At 37.4% G+C, this 18,011-nt stretch overlaps 1 protein-coding gene across 1 annotated transcript in view; it reads left to right on the top strand.

The window, feature by feature from the left end:
* USP24 (ubiquitin specific peptidase 24) overlaps positions 1-18,011 on the top strand; it is a 64,260-nt gene that overhangs the window by 13,467 nt on the left and 32,782 nt on the right. The window contains 22 exon segments of the mRNA XM_086463282.1: positions 157-224; positions 1,721-1,864; positions 2,380-2,502; positions 3,343-3,378; positions 3,965-4,030; positions 5,483-5,548; positions 6,392-6,466; positions 7,230-7,388; positions 8,724-8,838; positions 9,093-9,196; positions 10,387-10,494; positions 10,983-11,078; positions 11,185-11,346; positions 12,564-12,608; positions 13,179-13,286; positions 13,963-14,112; positions 14,890-15,021; positions 15,546-15,657; positions 15,880-15,956; positions 16,868-17,008; positions 17,161-17,214; positions 17,410-17,525. Coding sequence (XP_086319408.1) covers positions 157-224; positions 1,721-1,864; positions 2,380-2,502; positions 3,343-3,378; positions 3,965-4,030; positions 5,483-5,548; positions 6,392-6,466; positions 7,230-7,388; positions 8,724-8,838; positions 9,093-9,196; positions 10,387-10,494; positions 10,983-11,078; positions 11,185-11,346; positions 12,564-12,608; positions 13,179-13,286; positions 13,963-14,112; positions 14,890-15,021; positions 15,546-15,657; positions 15,880-15,956; positions 16,868-17,008; positions 17,161-17,214; positions 17,410-17,525 — 2,257 coding nt within the window.

Genomic DNA, 18,011 nt, shown 5'->3' with positions numbered 1-18,011 from the left:
ATGGCATGCTAGTTATGAATGAACAGTAGCACGTTTATTACTACTGCTTTTGGTTTCTGTTCCCAAAAACTTGCAACAAGTTCCCTCCCTGAAGCAATCTTAAAAAGTGGGGGTTTTTTTAAAGTACTTTAAAAGATCACTCTCCTTTCTGTAAAGGTCTTTCTGATTCTGATGAGAATTGCAAGAGATTTATGGACAGATGCATGCCTGAAGCATTTAAAAAGGTAAGTAGGTACGGTAGGCCAATTAAATGTTTCTTTGCATTGTTCATGGTGGAAATAGTGTTTTGTAATCCAGACCTCAGAAACTATGGTAACTAGTAAGTTAGATCAAAGTCATACTCAGATTATTTTTCTAAATTAAAATCGTACATAGACTTAGATTAAAATCGCACAAAGTCCCAGTTCTGTAACTGTGGCCAATTCTGGCACATAGACGTAGCTTTCTCCCCGCCCACCCCCCCCACCCCCCCCCCCGCCCGAAGTGAAGAGCTCAATAGTAATTAGTGAGGTCTCAAGACAGGATTAAAAAACCTTGGATACAGCCATTAGTGGCAAGTTCAGAATCAGATTTCCTTTACTCTGTTCTTTCTACTCCTTCTTTGGAAGGTTGCTAAGTTCTTCCTTACCTTTTTCATGATCTATTTAGAATTTGTCTTTCCCCTCAGTGCTTAACGTCTAATGCACTTTCTGGCTGTTCTCAGGATCATTGTGAATTTTCTCTTCAGAGCTCCCCAAACCAATTTACTTCCCACTGTTCAATCAATTTTGGATAGTGCCTAAAGTTCTTGCCCAGTTTTTAGACTATATGTATAAAAACATATATACCTTTTAAAAAGTTACTCAGTCCTAATCTTAAAATACTGAGGTTATAACTATATTTAATGAAGATAGAAATTTAAGGGAAAAATTCTTTTTCCATTTGGCTGATAGAGTAATGAACTTACATATAATGCTTTTAAATCACTTGATGGTTTTTGCATATTAAATAAACTGTGTAGATTGCTCCTCCAGAAGGGCAATCTTTAAAAATCTGAGTTCAGAATGTGCTGAATTACAATTTGCTGAAATATTTGCAAGAAATTCTATTAATGGTACAAAAAGTATTTGTATTTGAAGTATTAAGCTTTTTAACTGCTTATGTTCAGATACAGCTAGCAGAAATTAAATGAAGTTTGCAGATGGAAGCTTAATGTCCTTTATAAACAACCACATTAGACCAGATTTAAAGAACGTGTTTCAGTAGAAGGCAAAGCAGCATTAAATACTTCTCTCTGTGCTATATGTTCTTTGTTTTCCAGTAGAAACTGCTCAAAAAGTGTGAACTGGTAAATGGTTATTACAGCTGAATGAGTGCAGCTGTGTGGCATGCCTACTTGAAGATTTAATAGTTGTGTGTTCAATCTGCAAGCAGATTAGTTTCATATTAGTTCTTTGCAAAGGTTACGGTCTTTACTAGTGTGTGGAAATGGAAAACAGTTTGCTTTGATACATTTTATTTTCTGTCATAAACTGTGATTTAAGGTGTTCTTCAACGAAATTAAAAATTTAATTAAGTCTTAAGCCATTAGTGCACAAAAAGCATCTGAAAAACCCACCAGCCAGTGATTAGTACACTCTAAGGAAACACTTACTCTGAAAGCAGTCTAGGGGTTGATAAATTTCTCCTGTTTTGTAATTCTGCTCAAACTTAAAAAAATTATCGTTTGGGGTTTTTTTAGCTGTTGACATCCAGTGCTGTTCACAAATGGGGAACTGAAATCCATGAAGGAATATACAACATGCTGATGCTGCTAGTGGACCTGGTTGCAGAAAGAGTGAAACAAGATCCTATTCCTGTGGGCCTGCTTGGTGTACTTACAATGGTATTTGACACTCTGATGTAGTTTCTAATACTTGGGTATCTGGCATTTCATATTTATGCTGATGATGCTTTTTCTGACGATTTAAGTTGTAGCATATTGTGTTACAATCTGCAGCCATTGCTTGCTGTCAATTTTTAACATCCAGTATGCAGTTAATAAAGGGGTGAGTGCTGTTCAAAACTTCTAAAAACTAGTGCTCTCAAAAAATAATCACATCTGCTGTCACTTCACTGTTTATTTTTTTAAAACTGGTACTTTGAGTTCATCTCCCCCTTTTACAGATACCTACCTCACATGGGTATTGGGCAGTGTCTCTACAGAATGGAAGCTTCAGAAGATTTTACACAGTGAGAACTGAGAGGCAGGAGCGGGGGTCTTCTGTTAAACTTTTTTTTTTGTTAGATCTTTAATTGTCAGCCAGAAGAATGCTCAACTGAAAAAGTCAAATATTATCAAGATAAGTTTTGAGACTGGCATAAGCCATGCTGTTCATTGCCATGGGCTTTTCTTTCAAGGCATTTAACCCCGACAATGAATATCATTTCAAGAATCGAATGAAGGTATGCCAGAGAAACTGGGCAGAAGTCTTCGGGGAGGGAAACATGCATGCTGTCTCGCCCATATCCACTTTTCAGAAGGTGAGCATGGCCATGCCCTAAAACCTCTTTTTAGGGTAGATGTGTTTGTTTCAGAAAAGATTGATTAGTAGGTATCTATAACACAAGAAAGCTTAAATGTGTCACCAAGAATTACAGCAAATAGATCTTCAGTATATGTTGGTCTGTAGAAATGAAATTGTCCTCTCAAATTGTCCCAGCTCTCTATTAGAGGATGGATTTAGAAATCTGTGTATTTTCGTGTCTAAAGTAGGACAACAATCAGATAGGTAGATCTGTTGTATCCACGGACTGACGTCTGTTTGGCTGTTGAGTGTGAAATGGTCAGGATAACTCAAAGTGTACCGTTCTAGCAGAGAATTAATGCTTTTCTAACAGCCAAGGATAGGCTGTCTTCAAGGCAGACACACTGGCAGTGAGGCAGTTTTTGAGGTTTGCACTGACTTGTCGCAGTTGTTCAAAATGGGTGGATTTAAAAAAGCATTGGTAGAGTTGGTCTCTCCTTCAGGAAACAAGTTTCTTTGTAGAAAGAAAATTCTACATCTGCTGCTTTGGGAAATGTTCTTTAGTAATGTTCCACACTGCTAATGTGCTATAAATATAGTTGCTCGTGAGTCAGCAGCCAGAGCACGTGGTCAGTGATGTCAGGCAGTGTCCAAAAAAGGGTGACGTTAGTGAGAACCAACCAGAGCTCCAGCTACACTTAGTAAAGGAGCTGTTATGAACACATTGCTGTTTTCTCTGAAATAATAGTGCATGCGTTTGAGGTGTGGGTTAATGGGCTGAATGTGTCTGTTCGGAAGACAAATGTTTAGTATTGATGTTGCAGCTACTAATTTGTTAATGTTTTAATTGTTCAAGGAACCTCATGGTTGGTTGGTGGATCTGGTAAACAGGGTAGGTAAATGTAAACCAAGCAGAATTGTTGTTTGTCACTTGAATTCATTAGTCTTCAGAGATAATTTCTTCTCCACCTGAACTTGTTTTCCACTCTTTACTTTTCTGATGACCACAAAAAATTAGTCTAAGATTTTGATCCTGCCTACATATAGGGAAGGGGCCTTGCTAAATACATCTTGCTGAGTTGCTGCCTTGTCCCTTGAGCACCTTTACCCTAACATGATACCTATGAGTAGAAGTAGTGGACAGCTCAGCTTAGGCTGCAGTGCTGTTTCCCAGTCAAATGCGCCAGGCCAGTCAGCTGTTGCTATATGTGGTCTAGCTTTCTTTTCTATATCCATCTTTACCCAAGACATAGTTTCTAGCTTCATATTTAAAGTGGTACCAGGTATAATTGCATTGCATTCCCCAGTGTGCCCCTGAATTCCCATGAAAACATAAACTTTATGTTGAATGTGACGTTCCACAGTAAAAGATACTTGTTGGCATCTCTGGAACTATCAATGGTGTATTTTCTATAATAGCTTATTTAAAAGATAAAGTACTGTCATTCACCAGCATAATACTGATTATTTTATTTCAGTTTGCAGAGTTGGGTGGATTTGCAGCAATTCAGTCCAAACTCAATTCAGAAGATATTGAACTTGGGGTAAGTTCATCTTTTGTCACATGACTTCTCCCTTTCCATTACACACTTCATGTAGAACCGGTAGCATCCATTTTGGCAGTGCTCTTACTTTTGCTATGGTACCAGAGCCATGCTCCCACAGAGCCTTGGAGAAGTGCTGTCAGACTGGGGGTCAGATAAGGTTGTACATAAGAATCCTGACTAAAGAGCTTTTCAGACATCACAGAAAAGAGGAGGGCTTAGAGTACTTTTCTGGCTAACACTCAGCCTTCCGGTTAGACATCAATCAATCTAGTTTCACTGTATAGTGTCCCTGGTTTTCTGTTTACTTGAACTGTAACTGCATTTAGCTGCAAGTGAATTGACTTCTGTCTTTTATTATAGAAATTATTGTTTAAAGAAAAAAATCCTTAGTAAGACAGACACCGTCTAATCCTAAGGAACTTTTCAAGAGCTGTGTCTAAAAACTGACTGGTTCAACAGTGCTGAACTATTTTTTGTGACAAAGCCTACCTTGTTTAGTTTTAGCTTCCTAACCTATATCCAGGACACAGGAATCTTTCAAGCTTTGATAAACAAGGAGGCTGAGGGAAAACAATGTCATTTAGAATCTTGTCCCCCAGTATAAAATCGGTCTGCTTTCAGTGAAATGCCATTTGGAGAGAATTGAACTTCTTTTCTTGGAGTATTGATACTTGCTGGTTTATAACGAGATAGGTCATATGTGAGTATGTCAGAAGAATATGGAAACTCTATTTAATTCCTGGTCAGCAGTAGAAACTTTGACTTTCTTTAATGGTTGATAACGACTTGCTTAGGAAGGAAGTCTGGATCAGTGTCACTTAATTTAGGCCTTTGCAGTGGTGCACAGTCAGCTTCACAATTCTTGATCCAGTGTAAGAAGAAACCAATTTTGATGTTATTTATTGACAAACAAACACCTTTATACATTTAATTTCTTGATGTTAGATACCACTTAAATCATGCATTGAAGAGATCTTGACATGTATATGACACATTTACAAAAGCTTTCTCCCACTAAATTCTTTGGGAAAGAAATTTGCCATATGGCTTTAACATTAAGTCTTGCATTCACACTTCTCATTGCTGTAGAGAGCAACCAAAATGTGATGTGTCCCTTTCCATCTGTTTATTTCTGTGACTGAAACAGGATCAGACAGAAAAGACTGAAGAGAATGAGAGGACCAAGATTAGTGAAAACTGGGAAGGCATTTTTTTTCGTTCAGGCAAAAATATATCACATATATTTTATGCTGTAGAGTAAATCTCTTTCCTGAACCATGTGTTGTTGTGAAGAACTTGCACACCAAAATCAATTTATAGCAAATGACTGGAAATTATCGTGTGAGATAAATAATACTTATTCACCTTCATTTGCCTTTTAAGGTATAGATTACTAGCTTGAAAAGATCTCTTATATATGCACCTAAATACTTGCTATGTTTCTTTCAGGCAATCTCTGCGTTGGTTCAACCATTTGGAGTTTGTGCAGAATATCTTAACTCTTCTGTAGTACAGGTAAAATGCCTTTGTTACAAGTTATCGGAGGACTGAAAAGTAGTTTACAACTGTGTTGGTGTGAAACTGGTGACTAATTTGAAAAGCCTTCAAAACTCGCATTACAGAAAGTACAAGAACCATTTTGAGCATCCCGAGGGTGATGAATAGAGAGCTCGGACAATGTTCAAATTAATTTTCTAAGCACAGTGATCTGTAGTCACGTACCTACATCTGCAACAGTGAGAAGCTTTGCTACTGCTATTAGTAAGCTTCATTAGCATAGAGCATGTGGGAGAAGAATCTGGCCTGATGGATGGATTTTGGGGTTAGTTTAACTTTCTGGCTAAGATCAAGCACATTGATATGAGAGTTTACACTGGAAAAACTGTGGTAGAGGAAAAAAATTCACCAGGATATATTTTTGCATGCAAATGTACTCCAGGCGTCACACCTGCACTCAGTAACAAAAACTAATGATTTAATAAGTGACTGAAAGTCTTTATTTGAAGAGGAGGTAGTTTAGAAGCCACTGGGAGTCAGAGAGGCACATGCATCTAGGAACTGATGTATTTTGAAAGGTTGGTTTGTCTGTGTCTTTTTTGTTTGGTTGGTTTTTTGTTTTTTTTTCTTTTTGAAAACCTGTTTTCTGGTGATCTGAAATGGCTTCTTACTCTAGGTGCTTCTCTTTCCGGACGTACCTAGTGGGATAGTTTTATGTATGTTGTAGGTGTTGCTTTATGTCTAAGATAATTGTGAGCTTTCCACTAAGTATTTCGTTTTGCTGCAGCCACATCTTCTGAGTAACATGATTGATTTCAGGAAACATAAAATGATTGTCATGCCTTTTCTCACATTCTTTAGCCCATGCTGGATCCAGTCATTCATAAAATGATTAAATATGTACAGAATGTCGAAGAGAAGGACTTAAAAGACAAGGTAATGTTTTATATATTAAGTATTTAGGAAGAACTTACTGTGTGTCTTGGAAATGCTGGCAATGTAGACTAGAACAATAGCTTTATTTTCACTGGCAAAAATACCGCCTGTTCTGAATTCTGACTGAACGACATAGAACAAAATACATTTGCCCAATTCCACTCAATGCCTTTTTCAGTAGATACCGGATGTAATCACCCTTTGCAAAATATTTTGCCTTTGTTGCTATCAAGTATGTATTTGTTGGTCCCTTTCTGCAGCGTGCTGAATGCTCACTTCTCTGACTTGAAGATGCCTACTATCTTGCAGTCTGTTAAATTCTTATAGCTTCTGTGCATACAACTGTTGCATTAGCTGTTTGCTTCTGAGAATTTGGTAACTGTTGATAAGATGTCTGCATAACTTGTGACTACTTCCTGAATTTGGAATTCAGTTCTACTAAGTTTTTGAGTGTTGACTTTTTATTTAGATTTAAATTGTTAATTGTAAACTGGAAAGTATGCATAGGTTGTGTAACTACAGAGGAGCAATTTAGTGTACCAAATCTGTAGCAGGAGAGTCCACTTTAAGCAAAGGTTTTGTGTCTTGGAATTTCTAGTGTACAAGTAATATTTTCAGATGTACATGGTGCTGCATTTCATAGATTAAACAGTCTGTGTGGGGTCACTAAACCCACTCTTTATGAATCATTGCAAAATAGCAATGCTACTATTTGTCCTTTTTTTGTTGTTGTTTTGTTGTTTTGGTTTTCTGTTTTAAACAGAGGCTAGTCAGTATCCCTGAGCTCTTGTCTGGTATCAAACTGCTGTGTATGCGCTTCCAACCTGATTTGGTAACTGCGGTAGATGACTTACGGCTGGACATTCTGTTGCGCATGTTGAAATCTCCTCACTTCAGTGCGAAAATGAATTCCCTCAAAGAAGTAGGTTTGCTTTTTTGTGTGTGTGTACATGTGCATATGCATGTGTGTAAGTGGGATGGGTAGTTAATAAGCCATTAAAACCACAACCTTAAAAAGAGATGGCGCAATATTTCCTGATAAATTATGTTGCCTTAGCAAAACCTCGGTTCGTGATAAGTACCAAAACAAGTTAGTATGATGGGAGTTGTTTGTAATATTAGTAGCCACTACAAGGACTGTGGCCTCCCAGTTAGAAAACAACTGGACATAGTTTGAACCTTTTCTAAGAACTGCAATTTCGAATTGATTTCTAAGCAATGGTCAATGCTATTTATTGAATATTCACTCTGAGATAACCCTGATAATTCTGAGCAACCTCTGGGATATTCCATTTCTCTCCTCCTCTCATTGAGAGAAAAGAGGAGGAAAACCAACCAAATGAGACTTAATCCTAGATTAGTGTCTCAGTTTGTATTTTTTATTATGGTTGTATGTGGACACTGTAGTGGGACCTAGGAGCTGGAGTCCAGGACTCCCCCTGGACCAGGGGTCTTTGTGCTAAAATGTGATCTCTAAGTAGAAGAAAACAGGTTTTTTTGATGGGCGTGGTTGTTTAAGTATAAAATCATCCATTCATCTCTTCCTTCCAGAACTTGTACAATTTAAGTTTAAAAAAAAAAAAGGCATTTTTTTAGTATGCAGTCATTGTAAGGTGAGTTGTTTTACAGTCTCTCTTCTGTGCTTTTTACTTCTTTATTTATGGGAAAATTGAGATGTTAAACCTGTTTGGTTCTTAAATCATAAATGCTGTGTATCCTTGGTGAAGTTACAGAAGTGTGGCTCTTGAAGGCTTTAGCAGAAATGTACTCTTCCTCCCTGGAGTGAGGAGCCTGTATCGGTTCTGTATTGGATAAAAAATAGGACACTGATTTGAGTGTAACAAGCAGAAGCCTGAGATAACCTACTTCTAGTACATCTGTAGAAATATACCTGGCAGTATGGGCCAGCTTTTCTGTGTCAGACTGAGAATAAGAATCTACTGCATCAGAGACTGATGACAAGGAGCTGTTTCTGGTTAGGAATTTGCCTTTAAATATCTTATTCAAAACCAAAGAAACAGACAAAACCAAAACCAAACCCACACCAAAAAAAAACAAACAACCACCAAACTACCTTCCCCCACCTCCCCTGAACCAAACAAATAAACAAAAAAACCCTCCAAAACCACCAAACACCCCCGTGCTCAGAGTATTTCAGGATTCACACTTAAGCTTTGTAGTAAGCCTTTGGATTGCATTTAGATTTCATTGTGTGCATATATATAATTGTTAAAATCTCACATTTTGCAATTTCTAGGTAACAAAATTAATAGAAGACAGCACTGTATCCAAGTCGGTGAAGAATGCGATAGATACAGACCGATTACTAAATTGGCTAGTAGAAAATTCTGTCCTGTCGATTGCTCTAGAAGGTAAGCACTTTCACAAAGACTTTTGGCAAGTGCTTTGAATGTCTTAAATTTAAAAATTTCATCTGAAGTAAAGCAAAATAAAAATGGAAAGAGCCTTGTTCTTCTTTGGACTGATAGATTTGTCTGTAACAGTAGAGAAAGAATTTTCAAATGAAGATAGCTTTGTTCTTCTCCCTGTTAAAAGAACTGGAGTATTTTTATGTATTTAATATATCTAATACAGTTTTAAATAGTTGTCTTTCTTTGTTTCATAGGTAATATAGACCAAGCGCAATACTGTGATCGTATAAAGGGAATTATTGAACTGCTGGGCAGTAAATTATCTTTAGATGAGCTCACTAAAATTTGGAGAATTCAGGTAAGCAATCAAGACTAGGCAGGTGCTTTTAGACTGTCTTGCAAAAGCAAACATTTTAATCGTGGGATTTTTTTTGTTTCTGGTATATGCATATCTTGATTGCAAAGTGGAGGTTTTAAGATTTTAACGGTATAATTAATACAAAGGCTTTCTTCTACTTCTTTACCATTTAAAATCAAGTGTTAGGGGAATTTCTTGTAACACAGCTGTTAAATGTTATGATGAAGTTTAGTTCTCTGCAACAAGTGTTAAGGGGCTGCAAAACCAATTTGACTTAGAATAAAACATTGTCAGCCTGAAATAGATGATAGAGTGTCTAGAGCAAAGACCATGCCTAAGGATATTAATTTTCCTGGCTGGAGGTATAAATTTGAATGCAGCTCACAGTGTGACTTTAAAGAGAGTGGGCTCAAACTGTATGAATTCCTGTTTAACTTCCTGTACATACATATAATTGACTGACAAGTCATCTTTTCACATTCAGTTTATGTATGTTCAACTTATCACTGTGTAGGAAAGGTGGTTTGACTGCTTAATGCAGATGCCACATGGAAATTTTGACCAGAAATGCAGTCTTCTGCTGCAGGAAATGTTTTTCTTCTCTGTCCAAATGTTGTAGTTTTAGACTGAACACATTGGATGCTGTCAGATCCGCAGTATGTGCGGGCATGGTAGCAAGTCTTCTGTGCTTAGTAGAGCTGAAGTGTGATTCTAGCACGCTCACTTTTATTCTTCAATAAAACGCAGTACTTCCTCCCCACTTCTGGCTGTTGTTACCATGGTGCTCCCATCAGTGTGGGAGGAGATTTTGTATTGCTCACTTTTGAGTTAAGCCTTAAGGAGTGTCAGAGATGGAGCACCCCACACGTGAACTTCACCAAGCAGTAAAAATGGTGATGTTTGTGTTGCTGGCACCACACCTTACAGTGGTATGTGCCACTGCAACATCTTGAAGCTGATGTAGTAATGGCAGACTAACTTGCTTTTTTCTGTTTTACAGTTGCTTCCAAAGACCTCTCTGCTGGTGAAAGGAGAAGCAGAGACAGTTATCCTTACCTTGTGTTTCTGACATGTCAAAAGCTATTATTCTTTCTCATTAGTATGAATAGTAGGATAAAGCTTAGATGAAGATTTTTCTCTCTCATGTGGTATAAAGACCTACCTTTTTGTGTTTTCCTTCCTCTCTTCAGTCAGGACAATCCTCCACTGTGATTGAAAACATACATACCATTATTGCTGCAGCTGCTGTGAAGTTTAGCTCTGATCAGCTCAATCATTTATTTGTTCTAATCCAAAAGGTAAGTTTTTGCACGAGTTTCCGTTACTTAGGAGGAGAATTGATGAGACGTACTTATGCATCCAGCCTACCAAAAGGCAAATGCCTTGAACACATTTGTGTTTTCTATATAAATATAAAATTGGCTATAAAAATAACACTTTTAATACTGATTTTTTTTATTTAACCCAAAAGCCTGATCTGCTACTGTATTGCTAATTGACTTAGACTTTAAATATGTTATACAGACAATGCTAAGGTACTTAAAGTGAGATTTTATTAGTATATTTAATCTCGTACAGTTTATATTTGAAAAATATGTATTTGGGCAAATTAATACTATAACTCCCAGTAATGAAAATAAGGAAATATATGTGGTGGAAACAAACTTGTTTGTATTTTGATTTTTCCTGCAGTAAACCAATTGTAAATTATATTTTTGTGCACACTTGAGACTTAAGACTGACTGCTTGCTGCTTTTAATAATGAATGTTTTTCTTTGCTGTACAGAGCTGGGAGACAGAAAGTGATAGAGTGAGACAGAAGCTGTTGAGCCTGATAGGGCGCATTGGTCGAGAAGCACGGGTAGAGACAACCACTGGAAAGGCATGGGAATATTTTTGGTTTGGTTTTTTTTTCTTTCTTAAATTTAGGGTTGCTAGTCTCTGTCTGTACTTCTAGGTCCTGACTAATCTTTTGCCTCTTTCTCCAGGTTCTGGAGGTACTTTGGGAGCTGGCTCATCTTCCAACATTACCATGTAGTCTTATTCAGCAGGCCTTGGAGGAACATCTGACAATCCTCAGTGATGCCTATGCAGTGAAAGAGGCAATCAAAAGAAACTACATCATCAAGTGCATAGAAGATATTAAGAGGGTTGGTTTATTATTTTATCTTTTCCAAAATGAAATGTTACCTAGCCTTGATGTTGCCCTTTCTCTCAAGATGCACAAGTTGTGTGTCCCATCTGTAAGTTCTTACCTTGGGGAGTCCTCGAGAGGGGTAGGCTTTGTGTGAGCCAGTTTGTGACCATGAGACTCATAGTAAGTCTCTTGCCTTTGTTTTAAGCAAATTTTCAGCACAAGGAGTGATCAGTTTATGGGAAACTACCAGGATGGGCCCAAGGTTAGAATTTGCAAATGGAACCACTATAAAGGTATGTCAGTACTTTAACTGTCCCTTTCATGTGAAAGCCTAGATTAGTTCTGAGTTAAGCATGTGTTCTGGCATGACCGTTAAGTCTCAAAATGCAAATCAATATTTACATCGTAGTAGTTTTGTATTTTAATAAAATACTTAAACTCTTTTCATCTAACGTAAAGAAGCCATTCCTGCAGCTTGGATGTTTCCTGGCAGCAGCCAGAGATGTGCATGGCTTAAAAGACTGCATATATTCTATCCTGCACTGTTCACATAGCAGGCAGTTTTTCTTGAGGTCTGCAGAAATGCTCCTGTCTTTTTTTTTTAGTGTGAAGTACGCTGTAAGTACAGAAAAAGGCTTGTACCTTTATCATTCATTTTTTACATGATAAATGATGTTTGGTCTGTGTTGCGGGATCTGTAGAGGGTTTTAGTTGTGTAGGAGGCATAGTATGTTGCTTCTTGATATCGATCATGAATTTTTTGTGTGTATGTTTATGAATAAGGATTTCAAACTTTGGGTTCTCAATGTCTGCAAAACTTGCAGTTTTTTATTTTGGATCTCCTCTTGTGCTTTCCTGTTCTTGCATTCTTTTAATCACATTCTGGCAAGGGCCTTTACAGAGGTGCTGCTGCGGGAAACAGTAACGGAAAACTGTAATTGTAGGCTAGAAGGGCTTGGGGTAACCATACAGCAGACTTCTAAAAATACATCACTTTCTTATTGCCCTTCATTCAGTGAAATGAAAAGATAAACTGGGAGGGAATGTAATACTAAGGCAGCATTCTCAAATACGTGAGGCAGTCTTCAGTAGAGAGCTCTCGGTTATGGGCAGGTTACTTTAATCTCTCTTAAGTGCGTAGGTGGTATTGGTTGTTGTCAGTATTTAAACCAAACATCACTTCTCTGAACAAGCAACCTCAGTACTGGTTTGTGTGGTCAAACTTTACAGAAAATGAAGCCTCCCAGAAAAGTGATGAGCAGTTCTAACAATGAGGTAGGAGGGTTATTCTTTGTAGGATCTCTTTCAAAATGCGGCTTAAGAATCCTTTGCTTCCTATCGGAGGGCTCCTTGCAGCACCAATCAGAAAATTGTTCTTGTCTCTTAACCCTCAGTAGTATTTCAGGTTCTTTCTTCTATTATTCTTGCTTTAGCAATAAGTAACATCATTTGAGTGGATTTGCCCTTTTATGCCCTAACAGGCCTGCTTCATCTCCCATAATTGAGGAAGGTGGTGGTTATCAGCTCTCCCTGGTGCAACTGACTTCTTTTAGTCTACTTAATTTGCATGTTCTCTAGCAAGGAGGTGGTACTCTGGGCTTAATGATAAGGGTAGCAAAATGGTGTATCTGTGTGTCAAAGGCCTTGTAGACAGTGAAGAAGGGCACCTTGAGTGTGTTTGGAAAGGGACCAGGAACAAGTAACTGAAGCCTTCAGAGCTAGTAACTGTTGTTTCAAAACAGTGGCATTAATAGAAACATCAGGCTTCTAGGAGTCTAAGAGGAAAGTTAGTCTGTTGTTGAGCATGTACACATGTGTAATTATTTTTACCTTTCCTACTACTAGTCGTCCCAGCACAACAATCCTCAATTTGTGTGGGTGGTGCCAGCATTGCGTCAGCTCCATGAAATCACACGCTCATTTATTAAGCAAACTTACCAAAAACAAGACAAGGTAAGAATATATGCAGACATGGTTTTTGAAGCCCTTGTTATGTCTGTGTGGCTCTGCTTCTGTAGAACACGGAAGTTTGAATTTACAAGTGAGGAGAAAAAAAGAAAAACACCAAACCAAAAGAAAACCAAAAACCACTTTGACAAGTGCAGTTTAGTGATGTAGCATAAACAAACTGTTCAAGTAGAGATGCTGTGTTGTGTGCCATCCATTTGTGTGTGTGTGTATAAATCTGTTGGCTATGTCAGGACTAGTTTATATTATTCTCGGCTTTTTGTAGAATAATTAACAGGCATGTCTCTTAAGAAATGAACAATGGCTAATGTTTAGACCAGCTGCTTTGTAATTGAATTGACATTGACTCTTGGAAAACAGTCTAAAATACCAGCCAGTCACATGTGTTATAGAGTGGCTGAGTGGAGGTATGAGACTGTTTGCAATGTGCAGCACGTGTTTTTCATGTGTTTTTATTTTTTTCATGCTCAAAACACTAACATCGGGGCTTTGGGTGCTTGGAAGGGATGCAGCTGACTCTGAAGGGGGAGTGTTACTCCTTCCAATAAGACACACATGTCTGTAGAAAAGGAGACTGCTGCATGCACGTGCCTGTTGATACTACTTTCTTAAAAACATCTTTTCTCAATTTTTTTCCTTTTTTTTTTTTTTTTTTGCCAAGAGCATTATTCAAGATTTAAAGAAAAACTTTGAAATAGTGAAGTTGGTGACAGGAAGCTTAATATCATGCCACCGTTTGGCTGCGTCTGTGGCAGGTCCGGGAGGGCTTGTTGGAGCAACATTAGTGGATGGCCGATACACTTACCGGGAGGTACTGAACCCTGAATTTCTTACTACTGTAGGTTTTTGAAAACCTGATGTAGTGTATTGCTGACCAAGTTGTGGTAGATTACCTAATGTTTCATTTTTGGAATTCACTGACATGTATGTTCTCTCTGTTGAATAATTACACTAGTTTTTATTTACAGTTCTGACACTACCTATTAGGGCTTATTGTAGCCTTGTTGTTATATTATAGAGCAAGGGTGGGCACACATCACAATTAACAAGTTTCTTACAAAGTCTTTAACTGGTCGAGAGTTAGATCTCCCCACCCCAGGGCCTCCAGTCTCCAAATTTGTGCAGCTTCCAGCTTCTCCACCAGCTTCAGTTCAACTACCCTTGTAGAGACTATACCTTTGAATTTGGCGTGAAGCTCTTGAAATCTGAAACAGGTTGGCTAGTTAGGACATGAAAGCTACACACACACATGGTTTCTAACAGTTTGTTGCTAAGATTTTGAGAATTATTTTTTCCACACTAGCTGTGACTTAGTAACTAGGGTCATATAATATCAGTATCAGGAAATAATAGCGAATCCAAGGGGAATTCAATGTTCCTTTTTTAGAAGAATACTCAAAAAGTAGTAATGTTAAAAATTGTGTAAAATAGAAATTAATCTCTGCAGAAGTTATTTCTGTTTTCCAGGCTTTGCAAAGTGTACTGTTATTTGGCAATTAAGTTTGCAAAAAAATAAAATGGACGCAACATGAGTTCTTGTTTCAGAAAGAAAAGGCTTAAGCTTGAGTATTTGTTTCCTCTTTCTCAGTATTTGGAGGCACATCTAAAATTTTTGGCATTTTTTCTGCAAGAAGCCACGCTTTATTTGGGCTGGAATCGTGCCAGGGAGATCTGGGAATGCCTTGTAACTGGCCAGGATGTTTGTGAGTTAGATCGAGAGGTAAGAAAAACTTGAGAAGTTGGTGCCTGTGGTTACAGAGTGAATCTTATCGGATCATGAATAGCACGTGTATTTGTTGAAACATGTGAAACATAAGTAGCAAACACAAACAAATAATGCATTTATATGCTTTGTGTAAACTAATGGAGCCACTGTTACATGTTCACTTACAACTAGGATGCTTTTTTAACATTAAATTTGGCCAAAGGAGGAACGTTGGCCAGGAGATTAGTTACAGGTTTATGGATGCTGGTTTGAAAAGGGGTACGTGCAAGTTTGTGGAGTCATAAAAGAGGCACTCAGCATTATTTGGGTGAAAGATGACTATGAAGTATCCTAATGCTGCAATAGAGCCTATATAATGTGTGATGTTCCTAGGAGATCAGATTTTGAACCTCTTGCTATAGATTAAACTTCTGTAAGACGAGTTACTGTAGTATCTGCCGTAGTTTTGCCAATGATGCATAAAACTGAAATATTTGTCATGATAATGGGGTAAAAATACATCTGCCTTTCATTCACAGATGTGCTTTGAGTGGTTTACAAAAGGACAGCATGATCTAGAGAGTGATGTACAGCAACAGCTCTTCAAAGAGAAAATTCTTAAACTGGAGTCATATGAAATTACTATGAATGGTGAGAAAATGGCTTTGGTCAACAGATTTGCTTTCAAAATATATACTAGAAATTTGCTGCCTAAGCCTGTAAATCCATATAATAAAGGAGTCTGTCATTTTGAGTTTTAATAATTGTAGAGGGAAGAGGTCATCTCCTGTATTTGGTATCTTCATTTCTTAAAAAAAGCGTAGAAACTTAGCCTGACCTGAGTAAAAAGCTTGCATCTCTTTTCACTTTCAGGTTTTAGTTTATTTAAGACTTTCTTTGAAAATGTGAACCTGTGTGACCATCGACTAAAGAGGCAAGGAACTCAATTGGTGAGTGTTCTGGCAAGTTTGCTCTTATATTCTACCTGTAACATCTTGGGGATGGGAGGAGGTGACACAAAGATTCTTTAGCAACGGTTTGACATGCTCACATTTGTATTAAAATGCAGATAGTCCTTCTAGCATTAAGCATTGTTAAATTCTGAAGCCAAAAGTCCAGAATTACAATGGGTAAAATTCAGCAGTTTATAGCTGGAAACTTGTATGTAGCTTCTAAAACTTTGTAGGAGGAATGAGTAGATGACTTTCTTTATTAATAATCATGAATTCTAGTGTGCCTTTTTTGTTTGTCTCTAGCAGGGAAATATTCCTTTCTTTTTATTTATTTATTTTTCTTTAATTTAATTTATTTCTCTTTACAAGAGATTTAAGCTTATCATATTCCAATTCTAACCTACAATAATTTTTAGCTGTATGATCCTTCAGTGTTTTTGTTAAATTAATATGCTAAGTAGGTTTCCATAGGCATTTTAGATCTTTATCACAGAGAATTAATTTACTTCAAATGCATAATTTTTTGCCAAGTGTCATAGTAGGTTTTGTGATGGTTTATTTTGTGGTTAGTTACCATGTTGGCCTTTGTGAAGCAAATTCCATTCCTGATTAAATTTCTCCATGCTTTTGAAGTTTTTAATTTTTCAGTTGGCTTGACTGAGTGTGTTCTTTGGAACTTGTTTATCTACCTGTAAACAAATTTTTTTTTTCTATTGTAAATATACAGATCCGCAGCTATTGATTTCACTTTGCACTGTGCCACAGCTTGGCAGCATGTTGGAAAAGAAAATTTTTAAGGTTCAGTCAAAAGGTGCTTTCCTAACAGATGGAAGATGGTTTTGTTCCTGTGGCTCAGCTCACTACTGTGTGAGAAATCCAGTCATGTTTTACTGTTCTTTCTTGTGTAGAGTGTAGAAAAACTGGAATTAATAGGAATGGATTTCATTTGGAAGATTGCAATGGAGTCACCTGATGAAGAAATTGCCAATGAAGCTATTCAATTGATAATAAATTACAGCTATATTAATCTAAATCCTAGATTGAAAAAGGTAGGCATATTTTGTACATGAAAGTGCTTTAACACTCATAGAGCCTTGGAACTCTACATGTTAAAATTGTCATTTGATGGGTTCTGTCAGTTTATGAGTAATGCCCGTGATTTTGGTTTATGTTCTAATTGATTTATACATTTTATCTTTAGGATTCAGTATCACTGCACAAAAAATTCATTGCTGATTGCTACACACGATTAGAGGTAAAGGACAAATTTTGATTGTTCTTGTACCTACATCCTTTTTCAGTTTTATGCCTTAGGATTGGAATAATTTGCTATGATAATTCTATTTAAAGAAACAACTTTTTTTCCACAAGTATTTCTTGGTCTTTTAGCTCTCCAGGAGATATTAATTGTCGAGGTAAACCAGCACTTACACTCTGCTTTGTATTCTAGGCAGCCAGCTCTGCACTTGGTGGTCCAACGTTAACACATGCTGTTACAAGAGCTACAAAAATGCTTACAGCAACTGCTATGCCTACAGTAGCAACATCAGTTCAATCTCCTTACAGGTAGGCCTGCCTTGAAAAGAATGAATAGGACAGTAGACATTTGCTCCCAGCTACTTCCCACATGATTTTGAGTGCTAATTAAAATTCTCGGTGTTGGTAGTTGTATATGCTGGTGGTTTCTCAATTAAATACTCCAATTACAATGCGATTTGAATTCCAAAGAGACTTTGAAAAACCTGTGTTTAAAAAACCAAAACACAAAAAAACCCCCAACTGACCAAAAAAACCCCAACACCTTCCTTCCAACCCCCCAAAACCAACCAACCAAAAAATCCCACAAAAAACCCTGCGGACTATTGCCAGCCTATCAGTCATGTAGTATTTCTGGGGCAGTAAAGTTTGGTTTGGTTTGGTTTTTTTAATTGGGAGAGAAAAGGATGGTTTTTCATCCTCTAGCTTAACTTACACATGCCTAAATGTGTGTAGCTCGAATATATGAGTGCAGGGTGGGACCTTTAGAAACATGAAGCTTCTTCTGAAGTTGGC

This window comes from Leptosomus discolor, chromosome 3 (genome assembly GCF_034619465.1).
Source record: "Leptosomus discolor isolate bLepDis1 chromosome 3, bLepDis1.hap2, whole genome shotgun sequence".
Taxonomy (NCBI): Eukaryota; Metazoa; Chordata; class Aves; order Leptosomiformes; family Leptosomidae; genus Leptosomus; species Leptosomus discolor.
Note: the sequence above shows the minus strand (reverse complement) of the source record. Positions and strands in the feature narration are given on the sequence as shown.